Genomic DNA, 25,512 nt, shown 5'->3' with positions numbered 1-25,512 from the left:
AGTCTTGTGCGTTGCTGGAACGAGCTGCAGGTCAAATCCACGCTCTTTTATCATTTAGATAATCTTCAATTGTGTAATATGCTTTTTTCAGGAGCATATTTTTAATAGATTTTTTAAACTTGTGCAAAGGTAAGTCCAAAATAGTTTGCGGGATTTTATTATAAAAGGTAATACCCATACCCACAAATGACTTTTGGACTTTCCTGAGGCGGAAGGCAGAAGCTGCAAGTTTGTCTCTGTTTCTGTTTCTGTTTGAAGGGATAAATTACTATAATTAATTGGTCAGCAAATATGTGATACATATTAAATGATATTCGCGACTGCGATTTCATCCGCGTGGATTTAAGGCCCAAACACACTTGTGCGGCAAATATAGTTTATGAGTTTGTATGGAGCAAAACGCTGCTGCGTCGCATCGCGTCACGCAGCGCAGCGCAAATGCGTTTGGACCATGGAAACTAAGTTCATCATGAGGAGGTCATCATGCGAAAAGCTTCTCTATTTAAATCCCTCTCTTTTGACTTTGGGTAACTAAGCCCTGTCCACTCCCCTTATATCGTCTAACCATTTGCGTCTTTGACGACCTGAACAATTAGGCTTACTTTATAACACTAAATTAAATTATTTATTCAACCAAGAAAATGTAGCACAGTACAAAAACTACTTAAATCTAGTGCACAGAAAAGGTAGAGACACAATAATTCAACTCAATCGGCTGGACAATGTACGAACTCTAACAAAAAGTTCCTAAGAGATTTTGCGGACAAGTCGCGGGCATCATCTAGTTAAACTAAATAATATCTGTCCCGGCTGTACTCACGTGTGTAGTCGACGTTAGCCCGACTAGTTTCGAACCCATACGGGGTCCTTTTTCAAGGGAGTCCGTTCGCGCACGCGCCGCGGTTTTGACTGCGGGACGCACGTGCCGCTGCCCGTAGCGCCCGTTGGATATTATTATATATATGGAGGATATTATTTAGAATGGAAATCACTCACGGTAGTTTAAATGCTAAAATAGTTAAACTAAATTAAAAGACCAAAATAATATATTTGCCGTACCCATCGCATTGGTGTTTAGCAATAGCACGCCGTGGCTTTGGCCGCTGTTCTCCACTGCCAAGTAGAATGGATGGGATCCGTATAGATTAACCTACAAATAAATAAAGGGTTATAAATACTATCTGTCCCGGCTTACTCACGTGTGTAGTCGACGTTAAAACTAACTAGTCGGGCTAACGTCGACTACACACGTGAGTAAGCCGGGACAGATAGTATTTATAATGGAAATCACTCACGGTAGTTTAAACGCTAAAATAAAGGGTTGTTACAAAAATACTTGGAAAGAACATCCATATCCCTTCGCGAACAGAAAACAAGTCTTATTCTAATTTAAAACACTAAAAAACAGACTGCTCTGCCACATTGGTCTTTTTAAGGTTCTGTACCTCAAAAGAAAAAAAAGAAACCCTTATATTGATGAAATTTCTGTAGTCCACGCGGACGAAGTCGCGAGCATAAGCTAGTTTTTCATAGAAAAACTTCCAATAAAATAAAAATTAATGTCAAATGAGCTCGGTGGCTATCATTTAGTGTAGGTCACAAAGTTAGCGAATCACCGTATTGGGCAGCGAGGTGAACAACGGCCAAAACCTTCTGCCGATTTCGTAAAACCTGCATCAATCACTATTACAATCTCAATTGTTGCGATTGGAAGAATTTGTGCGATTCTTGTTGCAACAATACATTGTAGCCAATAGTGAGCGAGCGTCAACCAATCAGAGGTGATTGCGATCGTGACATTGTAGCTGTCATTCTACCGCAATCGAGCAGTTGAGGTGATTGCGATCGTAACATTGTAGCTGTCCATTTTACCGCAATCGAGCAGCTGAGGTGATAGCAATCGTGACATTGTAGCTGTCATTCTACCGCAATCGAGCAGTTGAGGTGATTGCGATCGTAACATTGTAGCTGTCCATTTTACCGCAATCGAGCAGCTGAGGTGATAGCAATCGTGACATTGTAGCTGTCATTCTACCGCAATCGAGCAGTTGAGGTGATTGCGATCGTAACATTGTAGCTGTCCATTTTACCGCAATCGAGCAGCTGAGGTGATAGCAATCGTGACATTGTAGCTGTCATTCTACCGCAATCGAGCAGTTGAGGTGATTGCGATCGTAACATTGTAGCTGTCCATTTTACCGCAATCGAGCAGCTGAGGTGATAGCAATCGTGACATTGTAGCTGTCATTCTACCGCAATCGAGCAGTTGAGGTGATTGCGATCGTAACATTGTAGCTGTCCATTTTACCGCAATCGAGCAGCTGAGGTGATAGCAATCGTGACATTGTAGCTGTCATTCTACCGCAATCGAGCAGTTGAGGTGATTGCGATCGTAACATTGTAGCTGTCCATTTTACCGCAATCGAGCAGCTGAGGTGATAGCAATCGTGACATTGTAGCTGTCATTCTACCGCAATCGAGCAGTTGAGGTGATTGCGATCGTAACATTGTAGCTGTCCATTTTACCGCAATCGAGCAGCTGAGGTGATAGCAATCGTGACATTGTAGCTGTCATTCTACCGCAATCGAGCAGTTGAGGTGATTGCGATCGTAACATTGTAGCTGTCCATTTTACCGCAATCGAGCAGCTGAGGTGATAGCAATCGTGACATTGTAGCTGTCATTCTACCGCAATCGAGCAGTTGAGGTGATTGCGATCGTAACATTGTAGCTGTCCATTTTACCGCAATCGAGCAGCTGAGGTGATAGCAATCGTGACATTGTAGCTGTCATTCTACCGCAATCGAGCAGTTGAGGTGATTGCGATCGTAACATTGTAGCTGTCCATTTTACCGCAATCGAGCAGCTGAGGTGATAGCAATCGTGACATTGTAGCTGTCATTCTACCGCAATCGAGCAGTTGAGGTGATTGCGATCGTATCATTGTAGCTGTCCATTTTACCGCAATCGAGCAGCTGAGGTGATAGCAATCGTGACATTGTAGCTGTCATTCTACCGCAATCGAGCAGTTGAGGTGATTGCGATCGTAACATTGTAGCTGTCCATTTTACCGCAATCGAGCAGCTGAGGTGATAGCAATCGTGACATTGTAGCTGTCATTCTACCGCAATCGAGCAGTTGAGGTGATTGCGATCGTAACATTGTAGCTGTTTATTTTACCGCAATCGAGCAGCTGAGGTGATAGCAATCGTGACATTGTAGCTGTCATTCTACCGCAATCGAGCAGTTGAGGTGATTGCGATCGTAACATTGTAGCTGTCCATTTTACCGCAATCGAGCAGCTGAGGTGATAGCAATCGTGACATTGTAGCTGTCATTCTACCGCAATCGAGCAGTTGAGGTGATTGCGATCGTAACATTGTAGCTGTCCATTTTACCGCAACCGAGCAGCTGAGGTGATAGCAATCGTGACATTGTAGCTGTCATTCTACCGCAATCGAGCAACTGTTCTCAGTAGTGGGCCAGGCGGTGGGTTGAGATGATGATATAAACTTTACTCACATTTTCCGTCGGAGCTATATCTCTGTTGAATAAAGTAAAGGTCTTCCAATTGAGATCATTCAAGAAAGTCGCCTGCTTCTCTCCCAGTCCGTACAAGTGATCCGATGGTAAGAGAGACGATATTTGAAAAAACTTATCCGATAGGATAAGTCCGCCGATATTTTGGGTGTCCATTCTGGAATAAGAGAAAGAATGTTTCTAGAATCCAACGTCACCCAATAACATTCCGATTGTTATACAGTAGGCGGCAGAAAATAATGTACATCGACCTTTAGAATGATGTATCGGCTTTGTAGAGCATTGTCTCCGTCAGTCATACCTATGTGACGTTTAGTCGGTTTGAACGACAGAGACAATGCTCAAAAAAACCGCTATGTCTTTCTAAAGGTTGATGTTTTTTTTTTTTTTTTTTTTTTGAATTAAGATACAAGTTAGCCCTTGACTGCAATCTCACCTGATGGTAAGTGACGATGCAGTCTAAGGTGGGAGCGGGCTAACCTGGAAGGAGTATGGCAGTTTTTATCAAACCCATACACCTTTGGTTTCTACACGGCATCGTACCGGAACGCTCAATCGCTTGGCGGCACGGCTTTGCCGGTAGGGTGGTAACTAGCCACGGCCGAGGCCTCCCACCAGACACTATTTTCTGCCGCATACTGTACTGAATTTTTTCTTCTGTCTCCAAGGATCCTAGGCTAGAATGTAGCGGATAATTATTATCGGGAGCGAATGACCGCGCGCGAAAATTTCTCTTCAGTATTTAGTCCGCCCAATTCGTAAAAAAAGGAAAGGACGAAAGTGAATAAACGAACGAACCACGAAACGATAAAAAAGCTTGGATTTGACTCGCTCCAGCATTGCACGGGGCTGCAATAGCTTGTATAGTACGGTATAATAACATTGTAAATTGAAAAGTTAAAAAGAGCAACCGCCGAGTTTCTTTCTGGTTCTTCTCGGTAGGAACGGCATTCCGAACCAGTGGTAAATTAAAACTACCTGACTATTCATATGTACTTGTAAAAAGTTTACATGAATAAAAAAAACATTCTAAAAAAAAAAAGAATTCAGCGATGAAACCATCTCAATACTTCAGCTATAATATGGGTCCATCGGTACCATCGGTATCTCGGGGTATGGAGACTCGAACCTCTTGAATTCCGCGTACTCATGAAGATAGCCATACTAAATGAAGATAACTGATATAAAATGTACTCACAATGTAACATTGTCTGAATTCCGTATGACTTTGAATCCAACGGCTGAGCTGTCGACCTGCACTCTATACTTCAGCTGTGATATGGGGCCCGATACCATAGGTATCTCAGGGTATGGGGACTCAAATCTCTTGAATTCCGCGTCGAAAATCTGTTGGGGACATATTTTATGGCTTAAAATAAATCAGTAGATCGATTTTGTAAAACCTGCATCAATAATTATTACAATCTCAATTGTTCTGATTGGCTGAATTTGTGCGATTTTTGTTGCAAGACGGCATTGTAGCTGTCATTCTACCGTAATCGAGCCCCTGTGCTATTACATTCAAACTATAAATGTTAAAGTATTTGTCTGTTTGTAACGTTTTCCCCGCTCTAAGCTACTGAAATGATATTGACCAAATCTGGCACAAAAATGGTTCAGATCCTTGAGACAATTCAATTTTTTATCCAGGAATACAATTTTAAAAATCCACATGTCCGCAGGCATCTGCTAGTGTTTAAGTTAAAAAAAACCGGCCAAGTGCAGTCAGATTCGCCTACAGAGGGACTACACTACAGTCGTATTTTTTCGACATTTTGCAAGATAAATCAAAAAGTATTTATTATACATAAAAATAAATAAAAATCTGTTCTAGAATGTGCAAGTAAAGCACTTTCATATTTTTTTTTTTTGAAAGTTAATATATTGTTATTTGTTCATGAACACTTTTTTTCCCTTACATGTGCTATAAGACCTACCTGCCTATCAAACGTGATTTTAGAATCTAGGTCAACAGGAAGTAACCTATAGGTTTTCTTGACAGACACTACAGACAGACAGACGGACAGACAGACAACAAAGTGATCCTATAAGGGTCCCTTTTTTCCTTTTAAGGTGCAGAAACCTGCAAAAATCTCTCACCTTAATCTGCAGCACGTCATCAGAAACATAGTTAAAGTCCAACTTGATGGTGTTGAATTCGTTAGGGTACCCAGCGTCCCTCCCCCTGCCGCAGTAGACGTACATGCCGTGCTTGGTCTCTGTGCTGTTCACGAAGTGGTATGTGTCGTACTGTGGAGGGTAGAAGCAGTACGGCGCGCCCGGGACAGGTGTGGCCTTCCAACAACACCCTGCAATGCAAATTCAAGATAATTATCAACGAATCTATCTATATATATAAAAGGAAAAGGTGACTGACTGACTGACTGACTGATCTATCAACGCACAGCTCAAACTACTGGACGGATCGGGCTGAAATTTGGCATGCAGATAGCTATTATGACGTAGGCATCCGCTAAGAAAGGAATTTTGAAAATTCAACCCCTAAGGGGGTAAAATAGGGGTTTGAAATTTGTGTAGTCCACGCGGACGAAGTCGCGAGCATAAGCTAGTGTAATACTATTTGGAGGGCTGAAAAGCGCGACTGGCGAAGGTCGTACATAACATAAGACAGACAACAACAACAACAACAGATTCAAATTGTGTCTTTTTTAGTTACCAGATATTTTGATTTCCACATATCAAAAACATTCAATAATAATAAAAAAAATCTACAACCGCACCGCACGCCACCGCAAACAATATTACCCTCACCACCTGGGTGTCTGGTGCACTTCGACCACCCGTCGTGCCAGACCCTTCTTTCCACGCACATGCAAACTGTGGAATCAACTTCCTTCAGTGGTGTTCCCATTAGATATCAACATGGGGTTATTCAAGGGGCACCAACAAGTTTCTGAACGGCCGGCAACGCATTGGTGGTTCCTCTGGTACTGCAAATGTTCATGGGCAGCGGTAATCACTTAACATCAGGTGACCCGCCTGCTAGTTTGCTCGCCATTTTTAATTATAAAAAACAAAACGTGTTCATGGTATGTTATAGATATGTTTGAGCCATTATGAACGTGCGAACTGAGTCATTACGATAATAGGGTTGCGAGAATGCTGCAGAAGTCGTTATCGATAAAGCCGTACGGACGCAGGAAGCTAATTTTGTATTGTTTCCCCTCGCTCTTTATAACCTGTTATCGACTATCGACAATTTTTTTACCACTACACACAACACCAGAGCATCATATTTCAGTTCCATAAGGAGCGAGAGGCCTGTAAAAGTGACTTATGACCCAGTTCGCACATTCATACTGGCTCAACTATAGTAATACCAACCTCGTTGTGCGCATGCCTCCTCACTAGCGCCGCCCTGCGGGTGACAGTCAAAGCGCATATGGTCCGCCACCTGAGCGCACATTTCCCGCAACACTTCCACCGGCCTCTCAGTGTAAGCACTCTTTTTATTGTAATCCTTCTTTTTATTTACATCGGACATGTTTATTTTGTTCTTCGTCGACAGATTATTGTGATCGTGGTAGCGATTTTCCGTTGGTATTATCTGCAAGGAAAATCTAAATAAAACAGATATATCAGAGTACTATACTCTATCCGCGGAAAAAAGTTAGTACATCACTCTCTCTGTTATGTAATCCCATAAAAATCACAGAGACAAAAATCTCAGTGGGCGCTAACCATTTTGAGTTAGCAAACAATCACAAAATGTTTTCGAGATTCAATTCGAAAATTTTTTCAAAAAAGATTCGAAATTCAATTAGAAAACATAGTTTCGTTTGTGATTGGTCAGTGGCTCAAAATAGTTAACGCCCAGAGAATTGTGTCTCTATCATTTGTATGGGATTATGTAACAGAGAGGGCACTATACTAACTTCCTTCTTTCTCTGTTTTAGAGTATAAAGAAGTTTCACTTCAAAAATGTACCTTTTCAATAATTGGTGATAGCGGCTTGCTCACGTCGTCAGGGTGCGCGCGCTGCCATAGTCTTCTAAAAAATTGGAAATTAATAGGTCAATAGAACAAGAGAAACTTTTAAAACTTAATTTCACAAGCTCATTAAACTATGATCGATGATATACTTTAGTTTTCATATTTGTTTGTTTGCATTCATGTACAGTTGGATAGCTAGTTTTTCTTAGTTTGCTTAAAAGGTAAACAAATCGCAGGAACCTTCTCGAAGAAACGCGTAAGCGACGCAATTCACCCGGCCCTTTAGACCTTTTCACTCGTATCATGATTTCATTTTCAGTTCAAAGTTCAAACTCAAATTATTTATTCAGAATTGGTAAAATTTTACGCTTCCTGATTGTCATAAATTTTTATTTGTAAGATGATATGATATAGTGGTGATAATTAATACGTACTTAAAACTAAAGCTACGAGGGTTCCAAACGCGTCCAGGTCTGAGAAGAACCCACGTTCGCGGTAACGCAGCAACGCGCGGTTCGCGCATCTAACGCATTTCAGTCAGAAGCTACTCGTTTACTTCAAGGTAGGGAAAAAACAGACTAAACCTCTGTTGCAATTTCCGTTCGTTTATAGATTACTAGCTTATGCCCGTGTCTTGGTCCGCGTGGACTCCACAAATTTCGAACCCCTATTTTACCCCCTTCGGGGTTGAATTTTCAAAAATCCTTTCTTAGCGAATGTTTACGTTCATGCCAAATTTTAGCCCGAACCGTCCAGTAGTTTGAGCTGTGCGTTGATAGATCAGTCAGGTAGTCAGTCGGTCAGTCAGTCACCTTTTTGTTTTAAATATTTAGATTATCTAATCCAAAAACACCCATGTTAAATAGTCAGGGTTTTTGACACTTACCTATAATGATCATCACCCCAGCCCCCGCCCAGGGCGCCGCCCACCGCCCACCACGCGCCCACGCACAGCGCGCAAAGCAGTGCCATGGCCACCATCCCGGGAAATAGGTTCGATGTGGTCTCCCAACAACGACCCAGCCAGCCGCGACTGTGGGAAAATCTCTCGTATCTGGAATACAAAAAGTGAAAAAGAACAAAAGTTAAATTATATGAGAAACAATCGAATTGTAAATATTGTATGAATTATCTTCTTTTTTCTATATATAAAAATGAATCGCTGAATGTGTTGCTAAGCGCAAATCTCATGAACAGCTGAACCAATTTTGCTAATTCTTTTTTATAATATTCCTTGAAGTACGAGGATGGTTCTTAGGGAGGGAAAATTTAAAAAAAATGCCTGAAAAAGTCTAAAACCAACACTTTTCTATATTCCCATACAAAAAATTCGTAATAATACTTATAGTCAATTTAAACTTTAATACCATACCATAAAGTTTAAGTGTTAGTGGAGGGGTTCCGGGAAGGCAAAACACTTGACTATATATAAAACTTGAATGTTGCTAAAGTATTAAAAAAAAAAAGAGTTAACTGTTAGGCGGTACGAAGTTCGCCGGGTCAGCTAGTAATTTATAAAACAAAATCTATGTGATGTCTTTAAAACAATCCAACAATGACTGAGCAGAGTAAATTATACTATTTCAGACATTGTAGACTTGTAATAAGTAGGTATAAGTATAAAGTGGGGGAAAGTAGGATATATAGTAATAACATTATTAATATCTCAAGTTCTAAACATAATAAAAGATAATCAAGGGTCAATTAATGTCAATATACAATTAAATATATATTTTTCTCTGCTATGATATACAGCAAGTGTGATAAATCATCTAAAATAATAAAAATGAGGAATGTGTATTAGTCATGCAAATTGCTATTGCGCTGGAACAATGACTCAGTTTCATAACAGTGACGTCAGCCCAAATAAAATATACCATCGGCAAAAACAATTTTTTTTTATATATAGTATTTGTTATTAAGTAAATTTTTTTACTTATTTTTGATAAGTTTTATTAATATTTTTTTAGACTGCCGTCTCAAAAGTTTGATTTTGTTTGTAGGTATTCTCTAAAATAGACTCCCCACTTAGAAAGATATTCCCCCTTCAGTCTTAAAAACTAGTATTATAACTAGTTAGCTACCTATAGTACAAACAACATACCCTTTCATTTTATTTTCACACCTAAAACCCAACTGAGTAAGATTTTTGGACCTCAAATACAAGTACTTAATAAGTCACACACAAAATGTTAAATTCTATTCAACAATTTTATAGAAGTGAATTATGTTTGTAACTCAATAAACTCTGTATAATTTGTAACAAAGGATTGATCTTTATACTATAAAGGTTCAATGCACTGTACAATGATTACTGTCTAAACAGTATTTATTGACCTTAAGAGTAAACAAAGTAATCAATGTTTTTATTATGTGAATTAATATTGAATGATATTTTTATCAAGTACCTACAGCTGAGTTTTATTAAGTCATTCTAATACATATAGGCTAAGCTGTGATAGCCTAGGTAGAGGTTAGGATGTCTGCCTCCTAATTGGAGATCGGAAGTTCGATCCTGAGCAAGCACCTCTAACTTTTCGGAGTTATGTGCATTTGAAGTTATTAAATATCACTCGCTTTAACAGTGAAGGAAAACATCGTGAGGAAACCTGCATGACTGAGAGTTCACCATAATGTTTTCAAAGGTCTGTGAAGTCTGCCAATCTACACTTGGCCAGTGTGGTAGACCTTTGCCAAAACCCTTCTCACTCTGAGAGGAAACAAGTGCTCTGTATGATGACGATGACTAACGCATAAACATAGTTTAGCTAGGAAAACATATTATGTACCCAGACTAACAATTAAATGCACAAGCCCAGCTGAGATCTTCAATAAGCAATCTTACGCCTTGTCTTCAGATTGGACTACTTGTTTTGCGCGCACTGTACCCACCTATGCTCTCTCGAAGATTCTTCTTCATTCTGTGGTCTTGGTATCACACCACCGAAAAGGGGTCCACGATTTGTTTTGTCAGTTTTTCCAAAAGGAGCAAAAGACAATTTCCTTTTATACGATGCATTCTTAGGACCATTCAGTGAGGTCTCGGTGTGCATACCAACATTACGAGTTGACGGTTCACCATTTTCAGCAATATTAGAACCTTTATCGCTCTCATAGTAAAGTCGGTAGTTGATATTATCGTTCAGCGTTAATAAATCAGTTTTAGAACCTGGCGACTTATCACAGAAGTCTTCGAATGAAACTATTTCATAGTCTTCGTCCTCGTCCTGGCATTTTTCAGCCTTGTACGGGATTTTCGGCATACTTTTGCTAACTGCGATGCGCAGTCCGAGTTATGTTTACTAAACTCTAATATGAACTCAGTTCTTTAAGAACTGTGCAATACTTTGTAATTATTATAACTGTTTCATAGTGTTTTCATAAAGAACATTAATAAATCACAATTGTTTTCTTTGTATTTTCATTGTATTTTCGTGTGTGATTTTGATCGATAAAAATCGCTCAACAAAAACAAATATTTTGATTGAACACAGACCACAGACTAAATACGGGAAATGACACAATACACTAGACAGCTTGACAACTACTTTCATTCACTCGTTTCATTCACTCGTTTTTATCCTCATTTTTTATTTTTATTTCAAAATATTTAATATTTCAGATTTGGTTAAATTATTATTTTGAACATTGAACATACATTTTGATAAATAAAATATAAACATATCACAAAATTAAAAATATAATAATATTAAATACTTAACTAGTTAAGTACACATTTCTCACATTTCTGATGGATCCCACTTTGTAGGTAGTTTGAAAAAAAATAACAATCAAATGCGTGAGCATTATGGTGGAATATTTGCAGTGAAAGTTTTGTTTATAGTAAAAACCTAAAAAAACGCTAAAATGGATTGGAAAAGTGCAAAGTTTCTTTTAGCATCCACAGCTACGGTTGTTGTTGCTTCCCAAGTGGTAAAAAAAATATGTAATTACTTTTTCAACTCTAAAAAAAGTTGTCAATCTGAAGATGCATGTGATGAAGTTAGTTGTGATATGATGAACATTAGAAATCGTGAAATAAATGACGTGATATTGTTTTCTGATGATGTAATCCAGCACACAATAAAAGTACCACCAAATAAAGACTTTACAATAAGTGAGAGCAGAGAATTGAACTGCTTCAAATTGATAAAGTATATCAAATCAGCACGTGAAACTTTAGACGTCTGTATGTATCTTATAACCAGTGCTGAAATTGCTGAACAATTGATAAGGTTGGGACAAAGGCACGTGTTAATACGAATCGTTGTTGATAGTGACATGGCTTTTACTGCACCATCTCAAATTAAGAAGCTAAAGGAGTACAGTAAGTTTAGTTCAGCTTAAAAATACGTAATTTTTGTATAAACTTTATTTACTAATTAGTTAACTATAAGATTGATAAAATTAATGATAAGACAATATTCTACTTTTACAGGTTTCATTCAAGTGCAGACGAACAAGAAATCTATCCTGATGCATCATAAATTCTGCATAATAGATGGTCCAAAAGCTGTCAAGCGGAAACAGATATTAAAAACCTATGCGGAGAAATTAAACATTCATGCACAATTAACAAAACATAATTCGCACCAAAAAAATATGAAACCTTGTAAGGGTTTTGTCATGTCTGGATCATTAAACTGGTCTACCCAGGCCATGGTTTCAAACCACGAGAGCGTTATTGTAACATCCCATCCCAACATCGTCAGTAAATTTGAAAAAGAGTTTGATAGGTTATGGGTTGAAGATGAACCAGTGAGTATAAGCTATTATTTTATTACGTTATTATTGTTATTAAACGCAATAGTAATGATTGTTACTAGTACTTATAATAATAATTAATATTCTTTACCTATACTTTATAATATTTGATAATCATAATTAACTATATGAACAATATTTTCAGGCTATTCTTTCAACGCTTTGACAAACTGACGAATAATCCTAAACAGACAATATACATAAACATATTACGGTAAGTACCTATGACCCTGTTAATTTTATTATTGAAATAAACATCAAAACAATTATAATTTTGAATACAATGGTCACAACTCACAAGTAACTTTAGAAATACATAGTTAGTTATTATGTGTCATTCATTGTGATTCGATGTTCGTATACTAAATAATGGCACAAAAAGATTTAAAACATCAATCACATGGAAAAATGAATTTCAAATAAAACATTAAAGCGTTAATGCATATCTCAAAATCAATACAGACATAAGATATTTTATTGCAATGTGAAATAGTTAGTATTTTAAAGCACAAGGGGGTTTTTAGGACCTATTGTGTTTTACTTTTAACTTAAAGTTAGGTTAACATTTATTTAAAAATAAAATAGGCTTTCAGTTTGTTTTATTCATAATTTTAATTTTTAAACTTACACACTTAACACTTTGAAATTTAGCATTTCTTAGGTTTTTCGACAGAAATTTCTTTTTAAATGAAAATGAACACTTTTCCGCCACACTACATTTATTTAGTTCAATTTAATTCAAAACAACTTTATTGTTACCAAAATTACAGAGAATAAGAGAGTGGAAGTTGAGTTGAGAAAAAAAAACAATTATTTTATATAAATCATTCTTTTAGGTTTATCTCAAAATGTTTTATTACAATATTAGTTCATGTTTTTATGATTAGGAAATCCATGATTGAATTGAACAGAATTACAATTATGAAATGTTTCAAAATTAAAAAAAAACCAAAAGGGAACCTCAAACATACCTTTTTATAAGTTGGGTAGTTAGGTATTTGTTACAGTACAAAAGTCCTATAAAATTAGTTAGGCAAGTTTTAAATGGCATTATAATAATCGCCGTTATAAAAAGTTTAAAATAAAAGGAAAAACAATAGTCGTCCAACTGTCGAACAACAACAGGCAGCAAAGAAAAATATTGTTCGATCCATTCACTCAAATTTTCAGATGACAGATGACTTACAAAACCATAGATAACTCCATGTGCACTTAAATTTAATTTCGATCGATCATATGTTTTCTTTGTGTAGTTTTTTCAGCCGCTGATATTCGAATTGGTTATAAAGTATCTATTTATTAATTAAGCTAGAATTACGTATGAGTGTCTAAAGAGTGTAAATTACACTAGTTAACCGTGTAGACCAGTGAAAAACAATATTTTTCCAAGTTCTTATTATGGGTGCATTTCGACGTGCACGTGCTTGCATTTTACAGTCATTTTCTGAAATTTCAATCGGGAAAGTGCAGCTGAAACTTTAAATATAACATTATGAATGTTCTATCTCTCACTATACGATCTTTCCAATCTTTAATTTGTAAGTTTCACGTAAAAAACGTGGTTTTTAGCGAGTGTTAGGTTCATTTTGCTAATGCACTTTGGTTATTTTCTATTCAAAATTTTCTGAATGGAAGCGTGTTTCTGGATCAGAAATTATTAGGATGACGTGCAAGTGGTATGTATGAAACAAATTTATGTTCTCAAATACATATAATTACGAAAAAACAGCACATTTCAAAGTGATATGAAAGTCACTCTAGAATGAGCATGTTATTTTTTTTCTTAATTTTCTACGAGTACTGGTGACAATATGTGCTATATCAGGAATTATTAAGCTAATAATTGATGTTCAGCTGTAAATTAAAACATCAGCAGATCAGGTGACTAAGAAAACATTACTTAAATATGGACTTCAGGGATAACTTACATGGACTTAACATAGCTACAAGTTATGTTTCATCCATTGCATTAAACCTGGAATATACGATATTTAATGAAGAAACTCTAGTTCAAATGTCTATTCAATCTTCACTTTAAGGCAACATGTGATTAAAAATAAGTGTGGTTATCAATTTTTTTTGGGTTACAAAATTGCTCCATCATTGCAACGTGCAATTTTATTTGAATATCATGACATCATTTTGTAAAGACTAAGTAAGAAAGTTACTATTTTAAATAGTATCATTTGTGGCAATACTTTTATAAAAAAAAATGTTTTTGATTTAATTTTTCGTTTGCCGAGGAAAATTGTACTTCTCTTATTTTATCAATCGATAATGAATCACTTAAACATTATTGGCAAATTCATAATTAAAATTATCACATGTTATTCAAGATATCACATGGTAATCCATGAAAAAAATATAATTTTTCTCTATCGTCAAACCTTTTTTTGTCGAACCATATTTTTTCTCAACTTTATTCGTTTTATAAGACCTTATTACCCCGTGTTCAAGCCGATTGATAAGTACTTATTTATTTCAGCCATATTCTAATAACCTCTTTCTTTGTTACAGTTGTATGCGCCAATGATGCAACACCACATGTGCAAGTGTTTTAGTGCAACAAATTTTCACCAAGTGTATCAACGTAAAATACACCAAAATGGTAATTTTAAAACGTGAAACAAGTATTTTTAAGTGTGTGAAGTTGCCAGCAGATTATTTGGCTGAAATAATTGTGTTTGAAAAAAGTGCGTTTTTTGGATGCAGTGTTTCTCAATAGATGGCGTTGTTAGCATTGCTGAGCAAGTGAGGGAATTCCGCTATTCGTCACTAGGTGGCGCTGGTAAGTTAATTATTTTATTTTTTTACTAGAATACCGCCATCTAGTGGAGAGTAGCATTATTAGCAGTTTTCAGTTTTACGTTAGATGGTGTTCTATGTCTCGATTTAAGACTATGGAACTAAGAAAATTAGCACAAAGTACAAGAAAAAATATCGGCCAATCTCCTCTTTGCCTTACAAGTTACTAGAGGTAGAGACTAGCGAAGTGCATAACGCTAATTGGACACTGGAAAAGCCATGAATTAAGAGAAGAAAAAGGATATTATAACTAGGTACTTACTACTAGTAAGTAACTAGTTACTAGTAGGTATCTACTAAGTATAATAAATAATTCTATATATAATTTATAATAATAAAGGCATTCCGAACCAGTGGTAGATGCATCCGACTATTCGTAAGCACTTGTAAAAGTTTATACGAATAAAAAAGATTTTCATTTTCATTCAAAAAATATTATTGGAAATAAAGGGATTCGCTTTCGAGACTACAGTCTTTCAAGTCTTACGTGGGTACCTACCTACTACCTAAGTTTGAATTCTATTTAGGAAGAACTTCTGTAATAAGTAGCGACTTCGTCGACAATGTAGGTAGGTTAGGTAGGTACTTACTTAGGTTTTAGCATACAGGTACTGCCACAGTCTTAGGTCAGGTCCGTCTAATGTAATAACTAAAGAGAAAACTGTAATAAATAATATAACACAGCACAGTCATCAATCCTCTACTTTACTGAGCAATAAATGTCAGTTTTGACTCCAACGGCTACAAAGTCTTGCGTACTAGTAGCTCACTAGTAGGTCAGTTTAAAGCTATGGTCAGACGCAACGGCAGGCGGCGTCGCCAGAAATCAAAGATAGGCATAATATAATAACAATGAATAATTTAACAGTATTTTTCATTTGACAGTTGTCAGGTCATTTGCTATTCTTAATTTGAACGCAGGTGTTATTCTTGCCATCTTCTTGCCATATTAGTAAGTACATGGTCAAATCTTTTTTTTTTAATTTTTAGGGTTCCGTACCTCAAAAGAAAAAACGGAACCCTTATTGGATCACTTTGTTGTCTGTCTGTCTGTCTGTCTGTCAAGAAACCTACAGGGTACTTCCCGTTGACCTAGAATCATCAAATTTGGCAGGTAGGTAGATCTTATGGCAGACATTTGGGGAAAAATCGGAAAACCGTGAATTTAGGGTTAGATCACACAAAAAAAAAAATTGTGGTCATGAACTAACAATTAGTATTTTCAACTTTCGAAGTGAGTGACTATATCAAGTGGGGTATCATATGAAAGGTCTTTACCTGTACATTCTAAAACAGATTTTTATTTATTTTTATGCATCATAGTTTTTGAATTATCGTGCAAAATGTGGAAAAAATACGACTGTAGTACGGAACCCTCATTGCGCGAGCCTGACTCGCACTTGGCCGGTTTTTTTTTATAGACTAGCGCTTGGCTGCAATCACACCTGGGTGGCAAGTGATGATGCAGCCTAAGATGGAGCGCGCTTGCCTAGAAGATGCCTATTCACTCTTGTCTATATCTCTGTCATCTCTAGACCAGTTCTCCCCAACCGTTCAATCCTTTACTTTACTGTGCAATAAATGTCACTTTTGACTCCACTAGCTACCAAGACCTACTAGTTTAGTAAGTACATTTAAAGCTATGGTCAGATGCAGCGGCAAGCGGCAGTTATATTTGAGCCAAATTGCATAAAGAATGTTTACTAACAAAGCCAAAGAGCGTTACCTAGCAACCTATACTAGTAATAATAATAAAGGCGGACACAAATTATCGGACGCTTACGGACGCGGCTGACGGCCGCGACTAAGGTATCTGGATAATACATAGTACACTGAACTGTGCAAACTATAGGACGAAGTCGCGGACGTAACCTTGAGCGCTCGGACGTCCGAGAGATATCTCACAAGCCGCGTCCCAAATGACTGTGCACATCTATCAGTCGCGGCTGTCAGCGGCTCCTTATGGACGTGTCTCATAGTTTGTTTCACGTTTTGTACCTATGACAAGCATACTATGCCTGCCATAAGTTGCCAGGCAATGGCTTTGTTAATAAACATTCTTGACGCAATTTCGCTCAAGTTAGTTGACACCGCCCGCCGCCGCGCTTTTGATCTAACCAAGGGCTTATAACTTTCCTTTGATACCTCATTCGTATACAAAACAAAACGTTTTATTACAATAATGCTCCCATATTCCTGGAAGGTGCTATAAAGGTGTACGTTGGATCGCGGTGGCATACTAACTGCGTTTATTAGGGCTTTTTTTAATTTATTTTAGTGTTCCGTAAACAGAACTGTGGGGATGGGTGACCAATCATCATCATCATCAACCGATAGACGTCCACTGCTGGACATAGGTCTCTTGTAGGGACTTCCACACGCCACGGTCTTGCACCGCCTGAATCCAGCGGCTCCCTGCGACTCGTCTGATGTCGTCCGTCCACCTAGTGGGGGGTCTTCTAACGCTGCGTCTTCCGGTGCGAGGTCGCCATTCCAGCCCTGCCCATTGACACTGGTGACCAATGGTGACCAACTACTGGTGCCCAACCTAACACACACCATTAACACACAAGCATAATAAATAACTTATTATGCTTGTTGCGAAAAACCGGTCAAGTGCGAGTCGGACTCGCACACGAAGGGTTCCGTACCATCGCAAAAGATGCATGTGTGAGATGTGGGCATGTGAGATGAATACTTAACTTAGCTGTAGACCGTACCTAGTTATTTGATTTTCTACAATGACTTATAAATTATAATGTATACATTTTCTAACATATATTATCAGGATCGAGTAGATACCTACTAGGTTAAAAGTCAATTAAAGCTTTTATGCAATTTTAATAGATATTACAATTTGGCTTACTAAGTAAGCAAAACTATTAAGTAAGTAGTATAGGCAAGTAGAACAGTATAATTTGATTATACCTAAGATATAAATTACTGCAGTGATAGCCTAGTGGTTAAGACGTGCGACCTTCTCAATTAAAATGTTAAGTTTACTTTAACGGCGAAGGAAAATGTGAGGAAACCTGGATGCCTAAGAGTTGTCCATAATGTTCTGTGAAGTCTGAAAATCCGCTCTTGGTCAGCGTGGTAGACTGGCCAAACCATTCTCATTCTGAGAGGAGACCCGTGCTCAGTAGCAAGCCGGTGATCATGATGATGAACATACAGATGTAGCTCTATCGTTACATGAGTTTTATAGATATTTAAGATCTATATGTATATATACCTATATTTAAAAGAAAAAGCTGACTGACTGACTGATGTATCAACGCACAGCTCAAACTACTGATGGATCGGGCTGAAATTTCGCATGCGGATAGCCATTATGATATGATATTGATGGCATTCCGAACCAGTGGTAGATGCATCCGACTATTCGTAAGTACTTGTAAAAGTTTATTCGAATAAAAAAGATTTTTATTTTATTTTATTTATTTATTTATATATATATATATGTATGATATCAGCTAAGAAAGGATTTTTTTGTTCAAATCAGCCCTTAAGGGGACTCAGTTCGGTGCTTTCTCCATACAAACGTAGGAGGGAAAATACAACAATATTCGATATTGTACGCACAAAACTAAGAATTATATTGATTTATCTCGTCATTATCTAGGTTCAATGATATCTAAAACATTGAAAAAAATATTGATTTAAAAGTTACGAGCCTCAAAAGATTCCTATTTTAACACTAAATTTATGACAACTTTAGGCGTAAATAAATAAGATTAGGGATATGAAAATTGTAAAACAATTTATCATTAGACGTAGTTTATTTATTCATTAGTTGAAATAACTTTACTTTGCAAACATAAATTCAGTAGTTTTTTCTCAAAAATACTTTTCCTAAACCTTTTTCGCGCGCTTGATTTCAGTGATAATCATCGTGCCTCTCAACTTTCTCATACAATGTCAAGTGAAAAGCAAACACGTTGCCCACGTGCGCTGCCAATTTCGGTCGAGCGTCCTGCGTCACCTTAAGGGGGTGAAATTGGGGTTTGAAATTTGTGTAGTCCACGCGGACAAAATATAAGCTAGTACTTACCTATTATAAATTATAAAAGGAAAATCTGACTGACTGACTGATCTATCGACGCACAGCTTAAACTACTCGATGGATCGGGCTGAAATTTAGCATGCAAATAGCCATTATGACGTAGACATCCGCTAAGAAAGGATTTTAAAAAAATCAAACCCTAAAGGAGTAAAACAGGTGTTTGAACTGTGTGTAGTCCACGCGGACGAAGTCGCGGGAATAAGCCAATGATTTAGTAGAATTATTGTAGTAGTTAGTATTGTATGATACGGAACACATCAACTTTTTGTTAAATAAGTAAAGTCGTAAACAACATTTCACAATCTTTGACCCATAGCGCGTAACTATGGGTCGTAAAGATCGTTGTCGGCGGATAATCGTGTGATACACAACTTACACACCTAATTCTAGTTTAACTGATTCCTTTCCGTATAAACTTCTTTCTCGTAAATGACATGATCTTACGAGCATTTTATTGTTTTCGGTTTCTTTTTTTGTACAGAAAGTACCAGGTTTGTATGGTGGGAGGCCTCCACTGTCCGTCCATCTATTTGTTTGTGTGTCTGTCGGCAGGTTATATCTCGTGAATCGTAACAGGTAGAGACGAAATTTTCACTGATTGTGTATTTCTACTGCGACTTCAACAAACAAATAATTAATAAAAATTTCAAAATGGCCGCCATGTAGGTACTTAAATTCAAAAAGTTAAAATGTACCTAGGTAATATAACATAATCTTGAACGATAGTACGGAACCATTCGTGTGCGAGTCCGACTCACACTTGACCGGTTTTTAGGGTTCCGTACCTCAAAAGGAAAAAACGGAACCCTTATAGGATCACTTTGTTGTCTGTCTGTCTGTCTGTCGGTCTGTCAAGAAACCTACAGGGTACTTCCCGTTGACCTAGAATCATGAAGTTTGGCAGGTAGATAGGTCTTATAGCTGACATTCGGGGAAAACTCTGAAAACCGTGAATTTGTGGTTACATCACACAAAAAAAATTAAATTGTGGTCACGAACTAATAATTAGTATTTTCAATTTTCGAAGTGAGATAACTATATCAAGTGGGGTATCATATGAAAGGTCTTCATCTGTACATTCTAAAACAGATTTTTATTTATTTTTACGCATCATAGTTTTTGAATTATCGTGCAAAATGACGAAAAAATACGACTGTAGTACGGGACCCTCGTTGCGCGAGCCTGACTCGCGTTTGGCCGGTTTTTTATTTATTCGTTTAAGGCCAAGTCAGCTCTTGCCTGCGAATTTACTTACTAGAAACTACAAGAATAGTATAAGCCCAGCTGTGTGGCACCTTTACCCCTTAAGCCGTGTGAGTCACGCACCGATTTACATATTAAAATGTTTTTATATTTACAAACAAAGAGCCGAAGGGTAACTGCACCGGACGCATCCAGAAATGGATACTAAGTGGAGGAAGTTGCGTTCATAAAGAGGCATTTTGATATGCGACTGATATGTCGCGATAAAGGGTTTAACTAAGCGTTCCCGCCGGCGGCGTTCGCGTACTTACTTATCAGTACCCTTATCGTAAATGCGAAAGTGTGTTTGTTTGTTGGTTTGTTGGTTTGTCCTTTTTGACGTGGATCGTTGGATTGACGTGATTTTTTGCATGGGTATAGATAAAGACCTGGAGAGTGATTAGGCTACTTTTTATAACGGAAAATCAAAGAGTTCCCACGGGATTTTTAAAAAACCTAATTCCAAGCGGATGAAATCGCGGGCATCAGCTAGTACTTAATGTAATAAAACGTAAACTTATTGAGAAATTTTATTATAATGTAAAGGATTATCTTATAATATGTATTTAGATTATAAGACATCAGTCACATGTAGATATATCTATATTTAAAAGTAAAATGTGGCTGACTGATCTATCAACGCACAGCTTAAACTACTAGACGGATCGGGCTGGCTATTATGACGTAGAAATGATTTTTGAACATTCAACCCCTCAGGGGGTAAAATAGGGGTTTGAAAGTATAGTCGCGACTAAACCGACCGGACCGACTAACCGACTAAACCGAATACGATTTGCGTCATCAATCCTTGGTTTTGGAATACACTTCCACGATATGTGTTTCCTACCAATTACAATCCGGGTATCTTTAAAACAAGAGTGAATAAGCATCTTCTAGGTAAACGCGTCACATCTTAGGCCACATCATCACTTTCCATCAGGTGTGATTGTGATCAAGCGTTTTCCTATAATCTAAATATACAAAAGGAAAGGTGACTGACTGACTGACTGATCTATCAACGCACAGCTCAAACTACTGGACGGATCGAGCTGAAATTTGGTATGCAAATAGCTATCATGACGTAGGCAACGCTAAGAAAGGTTTTTGGAAATTGAACCCCTAAGGGAGTGAAATAGGGGTTTGAAATTTCTGTAGTCCACGCGGACGAAGTCGCGAGCATAAGCTAGTGAATAATAAATAAAAAAGACTTAACTCTAAGAAGACTCGAAAAAGACTTAAGACTAAGTAAGTACTTAATCGATAGGTATAATATACTATTACAGCTATCGATTAAGTGTATATACGTACGTCCATTTTGGTGTAATTGTTGTGTATGAAAGCAAGATTAAGTATTCAATCCCGAAGGCCGGCCTGCGATTGTATTGATAACAAATGAACAAAGACAAACGCAAGGCTGTGTGATTATCAGATAATATATTGGAAAGATGGTGTTTTATTACATACTACAGGTAAACTATTAACTGTTAGGCCCCAATTAAGTACTACTTTAAAGCCCGGTTTGTGAACTCGCCAGTTATGTTCTCATTAGCTATTGATTCAATAAAGTTATGTATAGGATAAACGTCGGTTAACTGTCCATGCGTTTCTGTATACAACAATAACTATGAAACCGATAACCAGTTCATTATTCTGTCGCTAGATGGGTCTGTTACAGGAAACGAGTTGAAATGCATATATATTATTATTTTATTTCGCCATCAACACTAGTTTTATTAATAATACTTAGTATTTTTTTCTATGCTAAATAAGTGGCTAAACACTGTTTTTGCAAAGTAAAGAACAACTTACTATTAAAATACTTTTAATCTAAAATTACGCAAACCATGAACTACCTACTGACAGATGAAACGTCAAATAACTTTATGAAATCGATAATTTAGCCAGTTAATTTTAAACGGAGTTTATCTTGCATTGCGTTTTTCAGAAGCGCACTGTCTTGAGTTATCGGATCAATAGCGCTATTGAATACATAAACCGTCGTTAAAAGAACCTCAGAAACCTCATTAATGTCCTTGATTAAATATCAGAAATTGGAAAAACTTTGCTCAACCATGCTTTGAAAAACCTGAGTGCGTGTCTGCGAAATTAAAATGCTAAATGAAAAAGCATCCTAGAGCGCTATAGCCTATAAAATACGTTTTACGACTTCCTAAAAACAGCAATAAATAGGCGTAACCACTTCAAATTCATATTATTCAGTTATTCATCGGAATTTACGATCAATTTGTAGAAGTGCGTTAATGCGACCGAGGCGCCTGTTCTGGAGGGGTCCTCGCTTGGCAACGAGACTAAAGACGGCCATATTCTCGCTGTCAATAGGCGAATAATTGAATTCTACGCTTTCTATAACAGTAACATCACCTGCCTTTAAAAAGAAATATAAAAAATCAGAGCGGATCCCCAAGCTCTATTTGACATATCGTAACTCAAATGTCTTCTCTTATTATTGAACATAACATCTTCAGATACCTATAACTAATACTGTATATTCGCCGCCCGTATTAAGCAATTAGGCCTCTATTTATTGGAGGATAAAAAAGATTTAGGATAGACACCATCACGGCGGTTACGACCTTTTGGGTTGATTATATTCAACCAGGTGCGACGAGTCGCTCCGATTTTTTTCTTGAAAAGCTTTGTCCGCGCTGCCAGGTATGGTTTCATTGTACAATAGATGTAAGATTTTGCACAAAAACCGTCTCGCAGAAACGGGGCTTTAGAAAAAAGTGCACCTTGAATGCAATATCGGGTAGGTACATTATATATGTACCCACTACCCAAATTTCAACTCGGCGGGCCCCGAAAAGCATTTTCGTTTCTACACTACAATGCATACAGCCTAAAACGAGTGAGTGAACGAATGAAAGAAGGAATTGCGTCATGTTTTTTTTATTTTTAGGGTTCCGTACCTCAAAAGGAAAAACGGAACCCTTATAGGATCACTTTGTTGTCTGTCTGTCTGTCTGTCTGTCTGTATGTCTGTCTGTCTGTCTGTCTGTCTATCAAGAAACCTACAGGGTACTTCCCGTTGACCTAGAATCATGAAATTTAGCAGGTAGGTAGATCTTATAGCTGACATTTGGGGAAAAATCTGAAAACGGTGAATTTAGGGTTAGATCACACAAAAAAAAATTTATTGTGGTCATGAACTAATAATTAGTATTTTCAACTTTCGAAGTGAGTGACTATATCAAGTGGGGTATCATATGAAAGGTCTTCACCTGTACATTCTAAACCAGATTTTTATTTATTTTTATGCATCATAGTTTTTGAATTATCGTGCAAAATGTCGATAAAATACGATTGTAATACGGAACCCTCAGTGCGCGAGTCTGACTCGCACTTGGCCGGTTTTTTTATTGAATCTATGGTTAACGGCCTGCTGCCATTCTTAAGACTGTTTGACCGCGGGCGCGTGCCATGTTTTTGATTTCTTTTGTTTTTTTGACATCTTGAATTTCAGTGTTAGGTAAATACGACCCCTGTTTTCCTAAATTGCATTCTCATTCAACTTCTAGAACAAACTTGAACTCAAATCGAACAGAAATTAGCTTTTTAATTATAGCTTCAAGACATAAGCTACATAAGACCGTGTCCTGAGAAAACCCATGCCAGCAAGAGACCTATAGTCCGCGACATGTCGAGATAGCAATCGGGGTATGAGGCGGGGGGACGTCCCGCATACCCGCGCGTCACCCGCGCTTGCCCGTAACGGGTTAACGCGGGGGCTGTGCGGGTGTGCGGGTCGTTCCCTCCCCGATTGCTATCTCAACCTGTCGCGTACATACGTCGAGCAGGGGACGTCTATTGGTACCAATTAGAAACGACGAACAAGAAATTTTATTTTACATCCCTACTAATCCATACCTACTACCAGTGGCGTGCACAGGAGTTCAAGCCAGGGTATGCATTTAGGTATGAACTTATTTTACGGCAGGTTATAATGAAAAATAAGCATTGATTTATTACAATGAGGGTAAGCAGTGCGTTTATGCTTCTATGAGCTGCACGCCACTGCCTACTACCTACTTAATAGTATATTAGTTATAAATTCGCAAATGTGTCTGTCTGTCTGTTTTTGTATACCTATCTGTTTTCGCGGCCCATCCGTTTAACCAATATTTACGAGTGCGGAGACAGCTTGCATCCTGGAGACTGATTTAAGCTTACTTTTTGTCCCGGAAAATCAAAGAGTTGCCACATTTTTTTTTTTAATAATTTTTACAGTCTATGTTTTAACACAGACATAATAATGACAAAAGATATATATAGATAGAATTACATACCTACAAAGTTAGCAGAAGTTACACATTTTTTAAAGTGGTTACCACGTCGGCTTCATTACAAAATGAATTTCATATTATAATGAATAAAAAAAAAAAAAAAAAAAAAAAAATGGATAGAACACAGACAGAAGACACCCGGCAGGCGCCGAGCAATCATTATGTTCGGTAATTGAATGGGTTGATATACGTATTGTCCTAAAATAACATTGGTTTTAACTTCAGGCAAATATTCAAATGGGTTTTTTGTATAACAATTAAGTAACTAAGTAACTGATACCAGCAAGAATACTAGGTATCTTTTTAAATCCATATTTTTTTACTGTATTCATAATATGCTCCTAAACCCACTCGGATGAATAACGGGCATCAACTAGTTGTCCATATAAATCCACTCCTCTATTCCATATTTTCGTTTTCGGATAACTAAACTGTCTGTCTGTCTGTATTTGACCTGAACTAATCTTTATTGGCAATATATCGTATATTTTGCAAGAGGAAACCAATGAGGAAACAGGCTACTTTTTACAGCCAGTTTTTACAGAAAGGTACCTATTTAATGGCAGGCTGTAATGCAAATTAAGCATTGAGCTATTTTAGCTAGGGTAAGCAGTGCTTTTATGTTTCTATGAACTGCCCGTAGGAAAACATCGTTGTCCCGTAGACGGAGCGGACGAAATCGCGAGATATTTGTTTATCTATAGATGAATCATTTACATAGATTAAAAATCACTTCTTCAAGATTACAAATTATCAAAAATCAAAATACAGCTTCAAACCCTCACTGCTCTAGCAACACTGGCGGCGCGCACGCGTTATTAAATATAATTTTATGTC

At 37.4% G+C, this 25,512-nt stretch overlaps 1 protein-coding gene across 2 annotated transcripts in view; it reads left to right on the top strand.

Moving 5' to 3' along the window:
- Window positions 1-11,271: 11,271 nt before the first annotated feature.
- The window catches only part of LOC117988434 (mitochondrial cardiolipin hydrolase-like), a 182,911-nt gene continuing 168,670 nt past the window's right edge, over window positions 11,272-25,512 (top strand). For both annotated transcript variants that reach the window (XM_034975581.2, XM_069503126.1), the window contains exons 1-4: window positions 11,272-11,821; window positions 11,933-12,252; window positions 12,404-12,472; window positions 14,776-15,046. In XM_034975581.2, coding sequence (XP_034831472.1) covers window positions 11,362-11,821; window positions 11,933-12,252; window positions 12,404-12,424 — 801 coding nt within the window. In that variant the 5' untranslated portion in view covers window positions 11,272-11,361 and the 3' untranslated portion in view covers window positions 12,425-12,472; window positions 14,776-15,046. The remainder of the gene's footprint in view (window positions 11,822-11,932; window positions 12,253-12,403; window positions 12,473-14,775; window positions 15,047-25,512) is intronic.

Source organism: Maniola hyperantus, chromosome 14, assembly GCF_902806685.2.
Source record: "Maniola hyperantus chromosome 14, iAphHyp1.2, whole genome shotgun sequence".
Classification (NCBI taxonomy): Eukaryota; Metazoa; Arthropoda; class Insecta; order Lepidoptera; family Nymphalidae; genus Maniola; species Maniola hyperantus.
Note: the sequence above shows the minus strand (reverse complement) of the source record. Positions and strands in the feature narration are given on the sequence as shown.